Below are 15600 nucleotides of genomic sequence, written 5' to 3' on the forward strand. Positions count from 1 at the left end.
AGTGGAGAGAGAGGAAAGACAGAGAGAAATATCGATGTCCATTGGGGGGGGAGTGTGCCCTTGACTGGAATAGAACCCAGGGTCTTTCCGTCTGCAGGCCAATGATCTATCCACTGAGCCAAACCGGCTAGGACTGTAGTAGAATTTTTATATTCCCACTTATTCTATGCCTTTTATGTTTTGGACTCTGCCTTTATGCATGTAAGAGACTTGTAGAAATTTCAGAGAAGGATAAAGAAAGTATGCTTATGAGGTAATTGTAAAGGGAGTCAAAGCTTGGCTTTAACCCAGTGGGACCTGCATCAGACTTTGAGCTTACAAAACTATAATATAATAAATATGTGTTGCTTAACAATAACTTTGCTGTTACAGGAGCAATAGGAAACTAATAGCACTTTTCTTTATTGCTAATTGGCTATATGTAGGGCTTGGTTCTCATATTTTAGATACTAGGAATTTATAATTTTCCTAGAAAAATTAGCTTATTTTTACTTTATGTCAAAGGCAACTATGCTCATTTTCAAAGAATGGTATTTCTTGCCTATACAAAATTGGACTGAATATGTTTTGCTATTGAATGTGATTATATTCACTTACATGTTTGTTTGTGACCATATACACATGTGTAATATATATCTATACGTTTCTTACTATATATGTAAAACATAGATATGCTATATACATATAGAAACTATTATAAAATAACTAGAGGCCCGGTGCATGAAACTCGTGCAAGAGTGGGCCTTCGCAGCCACAGGCAGCTGCCTGGATCCCTCCCTCATGGCTGCCTGGATCCGGATCCCTACCTCACAGCCGCTGAGGCTGCCTCGATCCGTGGCTGCAGCCCCAGCTTAGTTTGGAAGGACATCTGGTCTAATTAGCATATTATGCCTTTATTATTATAGATATTTTGGAATAATTTACTATGTGGTTTTGCTTACATATCAAAATAATCCAAAATAATTTTGACCAATTGGGAAACCTGTAAAAAGGGTAATATATATGGCCCTATTTGGTTTGGCTCAGTGGATAGAGCATCGGCCTGTGGACTGAAGGGTTCGAAGTTCTATTGGGGTCAAGGGCACATGCCTTTCTATTGGGGTTGTGGGCTCGATCCCCAGTAGGGGTCGTGCAGGAGGCAGCCAGTCAATGATCCTCTCTCATCATTGATGTTTCTATCTCTCTTTCCCTCTCCCTTCCTCTCTGAAATAAATGAAAAATATATATATATGCTATATACATATAGAAAATATTATAAAACATATATATATATATATATGTGTGTGTGTGTGTGTGTGTGTTTTTAAGGGATGATATATTTGCACAGTCTTGTGTTATGGAAACTTTACTTGGTGTGGGGCAAGGCATTTTTGGGGAGACTAGACAGGCAGTTACTACCATTTAGTATTTTCATGTCCCTGCCATGCTTATTCAGCTTGACCAGTGGACTGGCCCCCCCACTTCTATGCCCACATAAGAGACTCTTTTTCTGAGTTGTGACTGCAAATGGACTTGCCCAGGGGTACAGACACTTGTTGGGAGAACCGATTTCCGTTCTCGAACTGCCACTGACTTTCCTCCTCAAGTCTTTCTCAAATGTCCTCATTTCAATAAGACCTGACCTGACACCCTACAGTAGCTCTCTGTACCCACCTCCTTACCTTATTCTGGTTTTTTCCCTGCCACATCACATCACTTTCTAACATACCATTTCACTTAATTGTTTATTTTGTTTGTTAATTACTGCCTGTTTCCCCTCCTCACTGATAATTTAAGCTCTATTCTTCCAAGGATGTGTTTTTTCTCTTCTATTCTGTTCATGGATGGTTGTAACAATTCAACATGTACTTGTTGGATATATGAGTGCCATTGATATGTGGTATGCCAGTTTCTACTTCTTTTCTACTGCCCTTAGCTCTATCAAAAGTTCTAGGTCACAGGTTAAACCTTTTGTTTTAGGATCAATGAAATATATTTTTTCTGTTATAACATGAGTTCTTTTCTCCTCTTTCTTTGTTACTCATTTGTTTCTCCTTCTTTCCTTCATGTGACAAATTTATGATGGATGCCAGAAGTAGTTTTAGGTGCTGCGGATAGGAAAGTGGAGAAGTTGTTTCTGTCTCAGGGAACTTATGCTCTAGCTGGCAGAGGAGAACAAGCAATAAAAATTAACAAGCAATTGACTAAGGTAATGTAATGTTCGATACTGGCCATGGGGGAGAGCATCAGCTTTAGATGGACAGGGAAGGCATCTCTGAGCCGGGGGTACTTGAGCTCCTCTGTTTCTACTTCCTTTCCTGTGCTTTCTGTGTTCCTTTTAGCTATATCTGTGACCCAATCTGTATTGTTCTGGAGGAATGACTATGGGAGAAACTAAACTAACAGTGGTGGACAATAGTGTCCCAATACGTTTGAAAATCAAAGACAGATACTCCTTCACCATTCCTATTATTGCCATACTGAAAGAAGTTTTATAAACAGTGAGCAGGAATAAAGTTGATGAGCTCTTTATGTTACTTAGAGTTAACTTATTTTTATAAACACTGTCACCAATACCTCTTTTGATGTAAATTAAAATGCTCTTTTCTATGTCTAATTTCCTTGGTGATGGAGCATCAAACTTTGTGTGTGAGTAAAGAATTAGAGGTCATGGTAGTTCCCTGTAGGATGCTTTAAACTTCATTCATTCATATATGCAGAGCTACACACACACACTTGATAGTATCTGTGAGAGGTATTCTTTGGAGTTACCTTTAAAAAGATGCCAGCATCATAGCAGCAAGAAAGTTTGGATTTAATTGGCTGCATTAAGTAAAGTTTGCATTGTATGAATTTGCATTCTCAAATACTTATTAAAATCCCTTTTGTAGCAGAATAATTTTTGGGGTTTTAGAATGAATACATTATTTAAAAAATTCTAGCTTGTCCTTCCTACTCTTTGGGGATGTGACTGCTTCCATTCTTTGGCCGTATTCTTTGCATTCCTTTGGACCACACAAGCTTCTAAAACCTTGGCATCCAGGTCTTTGGACTATAAAATGTCATTGAAAATAATTAATGGAAAGCAGGATTAAAAAATAGCCGTTTTTAACATTAATTTGAAACATTAATTGGAGTTAAATGTACTGTGATGATGTAGGCAGTAGATTTGAAAATAATTCAAAGTTGTCCTTTATTTAAAAAAAACAAACAAACCACCTCTATCTAGATATCTCGACCTCTTCCCTCAAATAAATTTAGGTTAATCCCAGTATGAAAAAAAATATATAATTGATTTCAGAGAGGAAGGGAGAGGGAGAGAGAAACATGAAACATCAATGATGAGAGAGGATCATTGATTGGCTGCCTCCTGCACGCCCCTTACTGGGGATCGAGCCCACAACCTGGGCATGTGCCCTAGACCAGGATTGAATCCAGGATCCTTCAGTTCACAGGCCAATGCTCTATCCACTGAGCCAAACCAGCTAAGGTGAAAAATGAACCTTTAAAGTTAAGTAGCAATAGAAATGGATATGACCCACTGCCTTATTCTTAGATAATTGTTCTTTTTGTTAAGTTCTTTAATCTTATTTTTTTTTGTATTAAAAAATATACCTTGTCTCTTCTGTTTATTAAGCATCTGACCTTGAGTAAGTTAATTTATTTACCTATGCCTTGTTTTCTTCATCTATTAGATTGATAACCACTTTATGAGTCTATTTGAGGATAAACGAGTTAATCATATAAAACATGCAGTACCTATTATAGTCCCTGGCCTATAGTAAGTACTGAAACAAAATTATCTGCTATGCTGTTGATGAAGATAATGATGAAAAATGGTGACATCCTTGTTTTTATGGACATAATGCACCCAAATTCAAGGAGTTAAATTCTACAAGGAAAAATTCTAATTTTTCCATTAACTTCCATTTTACAATTGTTCTTGTTTTTTACTGGGTAAGATTATTATTGTGAAAATGCAAAGCCACAAAAAAACCCCAAATAACCCACACAAAAACCAGTTGCATTACTGAGCCTGTAATCGCCACCACTGATAAACACAGCCCTTCTCTAGACATTGGCCTTTTGTTGTTGTTGTTTGTTTTTGCAGAGATTTCCTCCCCTTTGTCACCATTGGGGGTATTTTTTCTCTTCTTGGACCAGAAGGGTTTTGTTTAGAAACCTCCATGTTTTCCCTCTTTTGATTATTGACATAATCTCAGTGCTCGGTAGTCACAGCATTGTAGTATCTGGCTTGCCAGTCTCCTCCTCTAGGCATTGCAGATGGAAAATTGTTATTCTTCAAAACTTAGGCTAATATAGACTCTCTAAGGTATAGGGCAAATTTCATGTCATCTACGCACAGTGAAGAATATTTGTGCCTGTTTGGAACAGTTTTTACATTGATCATTAAAAGTACCCAGTAATTGTCTTCCCATAATGCATATGTTTTAGTTTCCTATTTCAGTTCACTTTTGTAGACTGGTTAAAATCCCAGTAGTGTTTAAGTTAACTGTGCATTATTTAAAAAACAGATAAGTTACTATCAGAAATGGAGGAAACAAAATGTATATTATGTGATTTTTCAATATTTTAATGATCCTAGGAGTGTAAGTAATAAGATTTATTGCATAGCACATATACTAGAGACATTTTCAAAGTAATTTAAAAGTTATATGTATTAGAGAAATTTTTGCAATATAAAGGTAGATTAAATGTCACGATCATGAAAAATACAATAAATTTTTCCAAGTGATTAATTGTCTGAACTATTACACATATGTGAACATCTTTTCATGTTTGATCAGTTTTATTCCTGGTGGTAATAAAAGCAAGTAAATGAAATGCAAAATGTTGACTGCGAGGTAATGGTTGAAATTTCCACATGCATAAAGAGTCAGGGTGAATTTATGGCTTTATGATGGCTGTCGGCTGCTAATACTGTATGTATATTCTTACAGTGATCTATAGCATCATGGCCGAAATCCCATGGGGACAAAACTCACAGTGCGTGTGTACTGTGCATGCTGATTTACCTCTCCTGGAGACTGCTTTCAAATAGCTCCTCTGTTTTTGTTCAGGATTTCCTGTGTGCTCCCCACTAGCCTACTCTTTCCTCCTTTAGAGTTAAAAAGCAGCCTCAATGTGCAATGGGGAGAGTTACAATTGCAAGCAGTCTCTTTATATTCTGCCACCCTGTTTCACTTAAACATTTTTGGGGGAGGCTGAATATATGATTCCAAAATATATCAGATTACTTTTCCCCTTTGATTTAGTTCTGTAAAACTTTTAAAATTTATTTTCTTTTTATTACTTTTATTGTTTTTTATTAATTATTTTTCCATCACCATTTATCCCCCAATTACCTCTTCCACCTCGATCCCCTCTGACACCCCCCCCCCCACCACAATCACCAAACTGTTGTCCATGTCCATGAGTTCTCTCTCCTTTTTTTTTCTTTTTCACTCAATCCTGTACCCCTCCCCCATACCCCACCACCCACCAGAGCTGTCTGCCTGCTCTCTATCTATGAATCTGTCTCTATTTTGCTTGGTAGTTCAGTCCAATTAAATTCCACACGAGTGTAAAATTTTTAAGTTATGTTTGCTTTTGAATCAAAATTAGACAAAAACGGTCTTAGTTTCAACTCCCATGCGTCATTTTCAGAATATCTTTGTTCCCACAAGTATGTCTGAAGGTGGAGTGTGTGTGACTTAACAACCCCTTCCCTCTGCCACTCCTGCTGCTCCCTTCACCATGGTCAGATTCCAACCGCTTGCTGTTTCTTGAGTTCCCCGATTTTAAATCTGAGTCTTTGGTTTTATTCTCCCTGTTCCTCCTTCTAGGCAGGAAGAGAGCTCTACTTTAACCAGTACTTCTGTTGTTGGGGGTAATTGTTTACTTAAGTCTTAGTTGATAAAATCTGCTTCTATAAACTTAATATAAGAGAAAAGGCGACAACTTAATAGATGTCAGCTTTTAAGTAATTGAATATAAAAAAGCAAACTCTTTAGAATACATCATCTTCTATAACAGTGATGGCGAACCTATGACACGCGTGTCAGGTGACACGCGAACTCATTTTTTTGGTTGATTTTTCTTTGTTAAATGGCATTTAAATATATAAAATAAATATCAAAAATATAAATCTTTGTTTCACTATGGTTGCAAATATAAAAAAATTTCTATATATGACATGGCACCAGAGTTAAGTTAGGGTTTTTCAAAATGCTGACACGCCGAGCTCAAAAGGTTCGCCATCACTGTTCTATAAACATGTTTAAAATCAACAGATTTTATCTACAATGTTGTACGATGTAACAAACTAACTCGATGGAACTGAATGTAAATTAATACCATTGAACTCCTTTTGTAAGAAGGCTACTTTTACAAGGAAAAGGTAGTACTCCATAGATTTCAGCCAGAAGTTTTGGGTAAATTTGGAGAAGCATATCGTTCGTAGCATGGCCATAGCAGAAAGACTCAGTTCCCAAAGATTACTGGGGAAGTCCTTTCTTGCTCTCTTTTCTGTATTTTCTGTATTGTCTAGTGGGCATTGCTTAGTGTTTTGTCTACCCCAGTATTCTCCCTATTTAGAATATAGTCCATTGTTCTTAGCTCACCTGTTATTTATTTATTTTTTGTAGGGTAGCGGAGGTACGGCTAATTAAAATTTGTCCTTTTATTTATTTATTTAATAATTCTTTATTGTTGAAAGTATTACATATGTCCCTTTTTTCTCCCCATTGACCCCTCCAGCCTGCCCCCAACCCCCTTACCCTAGGCCTTCACAACCCTATTGTCTGTGTCCATGGGTTATGCATATATGCATACATGGTCTTTGGTTGATTACCTCCCGCTCACCCACCCTCCCCCACCTTTCTTCTTGACATTCTGTACTCTGTTCCATGCTTCCATGTCTCTGGATCCATTCCGTCATCAGTTTACTTTGTTACTTAGATTCCACTTAGCATGATAATGTCCAGGTCTTCATGCTGTCTCAAAGTGTAAGAGATTCTTCTTTTTCACTGCTGCATAGTATTCCATGGTATAACTGTACCACAACTTTTTTATCCACCTATTTGCTGATGGGTGCATAATCACCTTGAGTTGGAAAAGGTCTCTGACTAAAGACTCTAACGGATGGATGTTTTATGCTCCTTTTACCTGGTTGTATAATCATTGCTCATGTCTTTGTGATCCCTATCTGGGCAATAAACTCAGGCAAAATTTCCTAATAAATCATCAGTGTTTCCATGTATAAATCTAGCATTAGAAGCAAAAAGGAGTTCCTTTCATTTTGCTTGGAATAGCTCTTCAGATACTCTATAGAAAACTTAACTTTGAAATGTCGAAAGCCTAGCTAAGGAGAATTCCTTTGATTTTTTAAAGCCTATTACTTTATCAAGTCAGATATGAAAAGCTATGTACTTGGGCCACACTTCAGCAGCCTATTGAATAGATGCTATAAAGGAATTATTATTTAATGGTATGCCCTGGACTTCTTAATAGTATGAGACATTGAAGAGGAGGCAGTGTGACAACTATTTCTATTAGTTTTTGTAGAATTGCACTTGAATTCTGTGGGTTATGTTTATTTTTAATACTTTATAAAGATTCATGTAGTAAAGGCTTAGAGCTTTATCCTAGAAGAATTTCCACTTCTTCTCAGGAACTGGTAGCCCTTTATTGGAAATTGAGTGATTTATAGCTCAAAAGTTTCCCAATTTGAGAGGCTTTCTAAGAATCTCAGAACCAAATCGATTATAGCTTGGCTATTCTGGTAAAAACCTTACTAATGTTATTTCCTCCCTTGCCCCCCATTCATTGGTTCATGTTCTTGTCTCATCATTATAATGTTTCACTTGCATATTTTTCTCTGGAAATGGGCAGTGCATAAGTAACTGAATGGGCTCCACTACTTAATTCTAAGCTGTGGTATCAGAGTATCTAGCCACTTATCAAATTGAGAAAACAGTTCTTTTCCTTAAACATTATACTCCTAAGTAGTTTTTAAAAAACAACACACTCAACTCTGACACAGTTTGAGTTGCAGGCATGGAGACGAATGCTGGAGTTCTGGCTCCCAATATCACTGAAAATCTTAGTGTGAGGGCGTGCAGAGAGCATGGAGATCCAAACAGGCAAAGGGCTCAGGGGTCACCCCACTCCATCCATATATTCCAGTTATAGCTATTCCTTTTGATGTCCCCCGGTAGTTTGGGGGTCTTAGTTTGAACTTCCAAACCTTTTTCACCTAGTACCCTCAAGAATACCTTTCTTTTCCAGAGTGTTCCTGGGATTACCTAAATTGTAGGTTATAAAAAACTCCTTGAATATGCTTTTTAAATAGCTAAGTGTTGTTGTTGTTTTATTACAATTTACCTTCCAGGATAATTGATGGAATATATATACTTAGGTTTACTGATTTATATGAACTAGAATAAAAATGCTAAATATTTATCCAAGTAAATAGATAACTTTTGACTTTGGTGTTTAAAAATATTGATTATCACTAGAGCATATTTTTAATGAGCCGGCTTATTTCTTTTAAAATTAAAATGTAGTTTACCTTTTTGAAAAGTTTGAGTCATGAAACTTGTTGATGGTTCTACTACAGGATCCTGGCTACTGGGTGAAGATTCATCACTTAGAATACACAGACGGAGGAATCCTGGATCCAGACGATATCTTGGCCGATGTCGTGGAAGACAAAGATAAGGTAGATGACTCTAAAAGTGTTCCTCTATAGAGCTGTGTGTTTTCCAGAGGGTGAGATCCTTAGCAAACTCGTGTGTCAGTTATTATTAAAACATACCATCTGTTCAGGTTTTTACCTGGGCGGCCCATAAATCAAAGTTCTCCATGAGATGTTTGGGAAAACTTTGACAAGGTTCGAGAGTCTGTTCATGGTGGCCTAATTAGCAGACACTCCATTCCCAAGAGTTCCTGATACGTCTCCGTAAATTAGTGTCAGGCTCTGAGGCTGTTGGGGTTCTCACGGTCATTGTTGTCTCTTGAGTTTATTCTTGGCCTTTGCTGAATATTCAACTTAATGCCTGAGATTTGAACATGTTTCAAAATAGAGAATACAATGGGGAGGAAAGTCATAAAGAACTACAGTGAAGACTTTTCTTAAAGTAGTTGCACATAACTATCTTTCCTGATAGTTTTGTTTTTATTGCTAAAGGAAAAGACTATATTGAATAGTCAAAAAAAAGTTTGAGCATGTTTTGCCATCTATTTGGGAATAATTTCATTGCAAATCTTGTTTTAATGGGATTTTTCTTCTGACACTAAACCGAAAAAAGGTATAAACTAAACTATTCGGTTTCAATAAACTGGATTATTGATGTTGCGGCATTGTTTATCACTACTTCTGTGCTGGGCTCCTCTTACCAATGGCTAATGTGTCCTTCAGAATTGAACTGCAGCCCTCCCTGAGAGAGCCTTGCTTCAGAGTCCCTCTGCTGTGCATCCTGTGTGCACCTGGCCAATTTATGTCTGTGAACATGTTTCTCTGCATTGTTTATTGCAATCTCAGGTAGGGGTGTGTGTGTGTGTGTGTGTGTGTGTGTTTTGACCAACTGGAATGTAAATAAGTGATTTATTGAACTTAGGTAATATTTACTTTTTCCCCCCCTAAAATCTTTTTTGGACTTTTCACATTTAATTAGTCTTCACAGACATTCTGCCCACTTATTTTTCCTATTTCCTGTTGGGACTCAATCCTGGTTTGCCTTGCATTGTAATTAGTGACTTCATACAGGATTTATCTCCCTAAGTAGATTGTAAGCTCCTGGAGGACATGAACTAGGAGATTTTTTATTTTTGTGTGTTCCTTGTATTAATGATATCTGGTACAATATCCTACTCAAACTTGATTCTCAAAGAACACTTAGTGAAATTAATGAGTGAAAAAGAAAGCTTTACTCTCTGCAGTTGACTCCTGCTGTACATGGTTTCAGTGCACACTTTTTGTTTGTTGTGGGGTCTCAGTACGTAATACTGCATTATTTATGCTCATAACTTTAAAGGAGGACTTTCATTCTGCATTTCACTGTTTCGCTTTCAGCTTCTTCTCTATAGCCATCTTCTTCCTTGGAAAAATTCTAGGCATTTGGGTTGTTAATGAAGAAGGTCTTCTTGTCTCCAATTTCACTGAAGTCCAGTGTACTAGAATGGAGAGCTGGAAAGTGGCAAGTTTAAGAAGAGCCAGAAGAAAAGATGCCTTACCCCAGTCTCATACAAGACCTCATTACAGGAGGATGTTTTTGTGAACAGTGCCCAGGGACATAGTTTGTCCTATAGAGCTCTTCCTTTTAGAGAATTCATTTTAACTGTCTTGGCCGTGTGCACAATCCGTTTACTAGACACAGAAACAGCATGTTTGTATGTAATCTCTGTTTTAAGGGACTTCACCATCACTACTAAATAAGGTGAAAAATAGAGATAATCAGTTGAAATCCTAGCAAAGGATTAGTGCTGTTTGGGTTCAGACTTAGTGAATCCTATAATACGCTTTTCTCTTCTACATGAACCCTAACCTGTGTTGTTCTGCAGAGTTGATGGGAATTTATACGTTTGATTTTGTCAGAAAATACTGTATTCCTACTTCTTCCTTTTTTATGATAAGTGAAAAAGAGAGTATCACTAATTTTTTTTCCTGATATCCTCTCTTCAGTCTTAAGATTTTTCTCATAGACTTATTTTCGGCTTTTGATAAATATTCAACTTAATGCCTGAGATTTGAATATGTTTCAAAGTAGAGAAAACATGGGGAGGAAAGTCTTATAAAGAACTTGGTGAAGATTTTTCTTAAAGTAGTTGCACACAACTCTCTTCCGTGATAGTTGTCTGGTATGGGAAGCAGGTTCTGCCAGACTCCATCTTTCCTGACTTTTTTTTTGTCAATTTAGATTAAGAAGTATTTATAAGTGATGCTTCAGAATGTTTAGTGACATGTGAAATTCACCCAAGATCCTTTGGGACATATTGAGCTTAGGTAAAATTATAACTCACCTATTTTCAAAGTGGCCATCTAATACTTTCTTGTATTGAGAATATAGACAGAAAAGAAGCCCGATGAGCCATGGTGGATGTACATAATCCTTGTGCCAAAGTCCACACATCTCAACTCCTAGGAAAGACTCACTTCAGGTGAGAAATTCTAATTAGGAGATAGCTTAGCTGAGAAGGATGAAGCAGGAAAAACAGAAACTTAGAGTTAGAGAGCAGAGTAAGCTGAGGCCATTTAGTTTGTATACAGAAAACCATACAGCACACTTCTGTAAAGACTAAAATTACAGGATACATGGCATTTACTTAAAACCAGGCAAGGGCTAATATAGCGCAGTCAGTTTTCTAAAGAAAAGGAATGACTTTCTAAACGTTGGCACTAGAAGTGATTTGTCTTTGGTCTTACCTCTCTTAATAACTTTGGCCAACATGGAGCATGGTGCATGCCATACGTGGGGTCTCTGTGGGAGGTGTTTTGTTTCTTTGTTTTTTGTTTGCTTTCCCACTAGAACCCCTTCACAGAGGAATCACGTTTTTACAATGATGCACTATTTCATCTTACATTTTTTCAAAATATTATTGGAGCAGCTTTGGAATTTTGCATAAGATTTGTGCTGAAACTTAATTATCCAGTTGTGACAGTTTTTCTCAAAATTCTTCACTTTTTTGTCTCAGTCTGATGATACCAGTTCTCTGGCATAAATATCTAAGAATTTACAGCCTTACACTAACATCTCCTCTCTGGATGCCCAAGGCTACCGACTGAGTTTACCTAATAACAGCTACTTAATATTTTATTGAGCACTAACAGTGTCCCAGCATGTCTTTGCACTTACATATTCTATTTTAGAGTGACCCTGTGGGCAGGAGCTATATATTACCCCTGTTTTTAATTTCTGAGGACAGCCACAGAAATTCTAAGTGACTTGTCAAAGACCACACAGGTGTAGTAAGTGGCAGAATCAGACTCTGGAACCTAGAATTTAAATTTTGACACTATTTTGTTCTTCAATGTGCCAAGCAGTGTGTTGGGTGTTTGTATCTATAATTTCTAATCATAAAAATTCATCAATCATAAATAATAAAAAATGTGTTTTTACGCAGTTACATTATTATTAAGAAAAGATAATTGAACTATGGGATGCAACAAAATTAATCCAGAATTAGAGTGTCATGCATATATAGTTCGCTTCACCTGTCTTTGCCTGCAGCCTGCAGCCTGCATCTAATTCCCTGTACATGCCTGCCAGTTTTATCAGTTGCTTTCTCTTGTGTCTCCTTTCCAGGCCCTAGGTTACTCAGATCAGTTTAATTCCAAGTGGATCTTATAGACTGTATTTGTTTCAGAAACTACACTAAATGCAGTTTCATAGATAAATAAATGCTGTATTCTAGTAGCTACTTTTCAGATGGATTACAGAATGTGTGCAAATTATACACTGTGCTGTCTGCAGGAGGCAGAGTGATGACCCCCCAAAGCATCTGTACCCTGATCTCCACAGCGTGTGATTATGTGTGTTAAAGGCAAAAGGATCTTTGCAGAACTGATTAAGGACTTTAAAATGGGAAGTTATTCTGGATTGTTTGGGCCCAGGATAATCACAAGAGTCCTTATAAATGAAAGAGGAAGGCAGGAGAATCAGTATTAAAGAGAAACCATGGAAGAAGAAGTTGATTTTCCAGTGCTGCCTTGGAAAATGGAGACAAAGAATGCACTCAGCTTCTAGAATCTGGAAAAGGCCAGGGAATGAATCTTCCCATAAAACCTCTAGAGCAGTGGTTCCCAACCTTCTGGCCCTTTAAATACAGTTCCTCATGTTGTGACCCAACCATAAAATTATTTTCGTTGCTACTTCATAACTGTAATGTTGCTACTGTTATGAATCGTAATGTAAATATCTGATATGCAGGATGGTCTTAGGCGACCCCTGTGAAAGGGTCGTTCGACCGCCAAAGGGGTCGCGACCCACAGGTTGAGAACAGCTGCTCTAGAAGGAACAGCACTGCTGACCTCTTGATTTTAGGCCCATGAGACCCATTTCAGACTTCTCACCTCCAGAATTGTAAGTTACGTTTGTGTTGCTTGAAGGCACTATAATTTGTTATAGCAGCAGTAGGAAACTCATACACTGTCTCTTATCCAATTTTAAACTTATAAAATGATGATGGATTTCTCGGTTTCATACTAACGCAGCTTTTTAGATCTTATAAGACAGGGAAAATCTCTTATACTTCACATTAGTTTACTGGAATGTGCATTCCTTCCAGAGTCTATCACAAACTGATTCTCAGTTCTTTGGGTGAGCCTTCACTCTTTGGCCTTGAATGTTATGCTGTTGTCTTGTATTATGTAGAAATCATTGAGTTCCACACCCAAGAGCTATGCAGTATTCCTTTATCAGTTTCTCATTTCAATATTCAAAGGCCCTAGGAAGTCCAAAGATTGACGCTTAATAAGCCACTGCAAAACTTATTGTTCTCTAATTGCTGTTATTTCAGTCTGAGAACCTCTGAGTATGAACTTTTTTAATGATTGTTTTTCTTGTTAATTGCCATTATTATATCTTGACTTGGTTGTAGAAGACAATTGCAATGTAATACTGAAATGTGCAAATATAAAACTTGTAGTATGTAAATTGGATTACTGCCATGGTTTTACTAAATATGCAAAAGTGAAACTATATTATGTGGTAATGTCTCTATTTTTGACAAAACTTTGACTGTCATCAGAGTTTGTCTTGGAGAGATGCCAACCTCTCCTGGCCTCCAGCAAGGCGGGCTGGCCTCTGGAGGGTGGGTTGCTTCCGGGATCACATGTGATATCTAGTACTCAACTATTACAGTGTCAGTGCAACCTTATTCCTTACCTGTTCCTGGGCAAGTTTCTTCATTTCTGTTAGCCTCGATTTTTATATTTGTAAAATCGGTAAAGTGTTCGTTTTCAAGTGTATATGATTAGTGTAGGAAAACTATAGTAAGTTTTAAATACAGTATGGCATACCGTAAGTATTCAAATGTTAGCTGTAATATTAAAATTTTATTTTGGTAGTGTTACTAGTGCATTTTTACCTGGGTTTTGATGTAACCATTAAATTTTTTAACTTTAAGTATTAAAACTTCAAACTATTTTACAGTACAGTCTGTTTTTTTAAAACCCTTATTCAGTTTCTTTAAAAGTTACTAAATTGTTTGTTTTATGTGAAGATTATTATGATAAGATACTTGGACTTATACATTATTGAGAAATCAAAATGCCACTCTGACTAAATGTAACATTAGAATAAGAATACTTTGATCAGAATGTAGTGTTTGGTAATATAAGAAGCATTCTGGGATCAAATGTGGTTTTGAAACGGAGTCTGGTGTGCACACCTAGTGAGCTGTGACCTCATACCAGACACTGTCCCTAAGCCCAGTTGCTTGCTGAGCGCGCTCTGTTGCCCTCTAGTGGAGTCCACAGCGACCGGGAAACCAGCTCACAGGAGCTGCTCCCTGACTGTGATGTTGTATTTGGTTCTATTTCATTCTAAATGAACGTTTACGGTATTTTTTAGTATAACCCACAGATGCAGTCATGGAGAGTAAAACCAGACTCTATATTGTAACCAGTACTTGTCATTTCTTCATGTACCAATATTTACCTTTGCTTTGTGAGTTTTCTTAGAAGGGCTAACGCAAAACCTTTGCATTTATAAAACCCCTTCTTTTGGTTTAGACTTCTTCTCATCTTCCTGTTCACTAGTTGAAAGGTTAATGGCTGGTTGTGATGAAGTGTAACTTTTTCAGTGTGGAGTTAAATAATATATGGGAGATATATATATGTGTGTGTTTTTCTGAAGCTAAATTAAGATTACTTTTAAAAAAAGGGTTCTGAATTGATTACATCATTTTTGAGTCCTGATTTTGTCAGTAAGACTCCCATTTAAAGGAGAAACGCCTATTTTAAACCCTTGATTTTTAACCGTTCAGAATATGGGGTTTTAAGGTATATTTTTTAAGTTTTTTTTCTTTGGTTCATGGGTGTTGAAGTTTGAAACTATATTTGAAACAAAGTTTATAGAATGTTTCAGAAATAAATGCAGAAGCCACTATAAAAAAGTATTACCTTGGCCAGCAAATACTATCTCAAACTGTTAAAGAATATTCTCTGCTTTTACAATTACAAGGTTATTGAATCGTAGAACCAGAAGAGGCCTCTGCCATCATGTGGCTTAAGCCCATCATCTTGCAAGAGAAACATCTGAACCAGGAAGAGCGGCGAGGGCTCCACATTCCCAGCCCCCGTCTTTCCTGAGCCCATGAAAGCCTGATACCCTCTGGTGTGGGGCAGAGCTACTCATCTTCCTCCCTCAAGTGCTTCCTCCACTCAACTCCCTAGTCTTCCCGGGTTGAACATGCAGTTGTTTGTAAAATCTAGTTGTTTAACAAATCCAATTCATTCTCTCCTTTAACCTGTCTCATGTGTCTCTTCCCCTCTTTGTATTTCCACAGCTACCAAATTTAAATCCTTAAAATCTCAGGCAGGGGGACTTAATGGATAAGGACTCGGTGGTCTTGCCTTTAGCTTCATCCCTACCCCTCACCAGTTCTATGGCTGAGTGC

At 37.3% G+C, this 15600-nt stretch overlaps 1 protein-coding gene across 1 annotated transcript in view; it reads left to right on the forward strand.

Annotated features, from left to right (window-relative positions):
* The window catches only part of PARD3B (par-3 family cell polarity regulator beta), an 812619-nt gene that overhangs the window by 15552 nt on the left and 781467 nt on the right, over positions 1-15600 (forward strand). Inside the window, exon 2 of the mRNA XM_023760488.1 lies at positions 8600-8701. Within this exon, the coding sequence (XP_023616256.1) occupies positions 8600-8701 (102 nt within the window). The remainder of the gene's footprint in view (positions 1-8599; positions 8702-15600) is intronic.

Source organism: Myotis lucifugus, unplaced genomic scaffold (genome assembly GCF_000147115.1).
Source record: "Myotis lucifugus unplaced genomic scaffold, Myoluc2.0 scaffold_3, whole genome shotgun sequence".
Lineage (NCBI taxonomy): Eukaryota > Metazoa > Chordata > Mammalia > Chiroptera > Vespertilionidae > Myotis > Myotis lucifugus.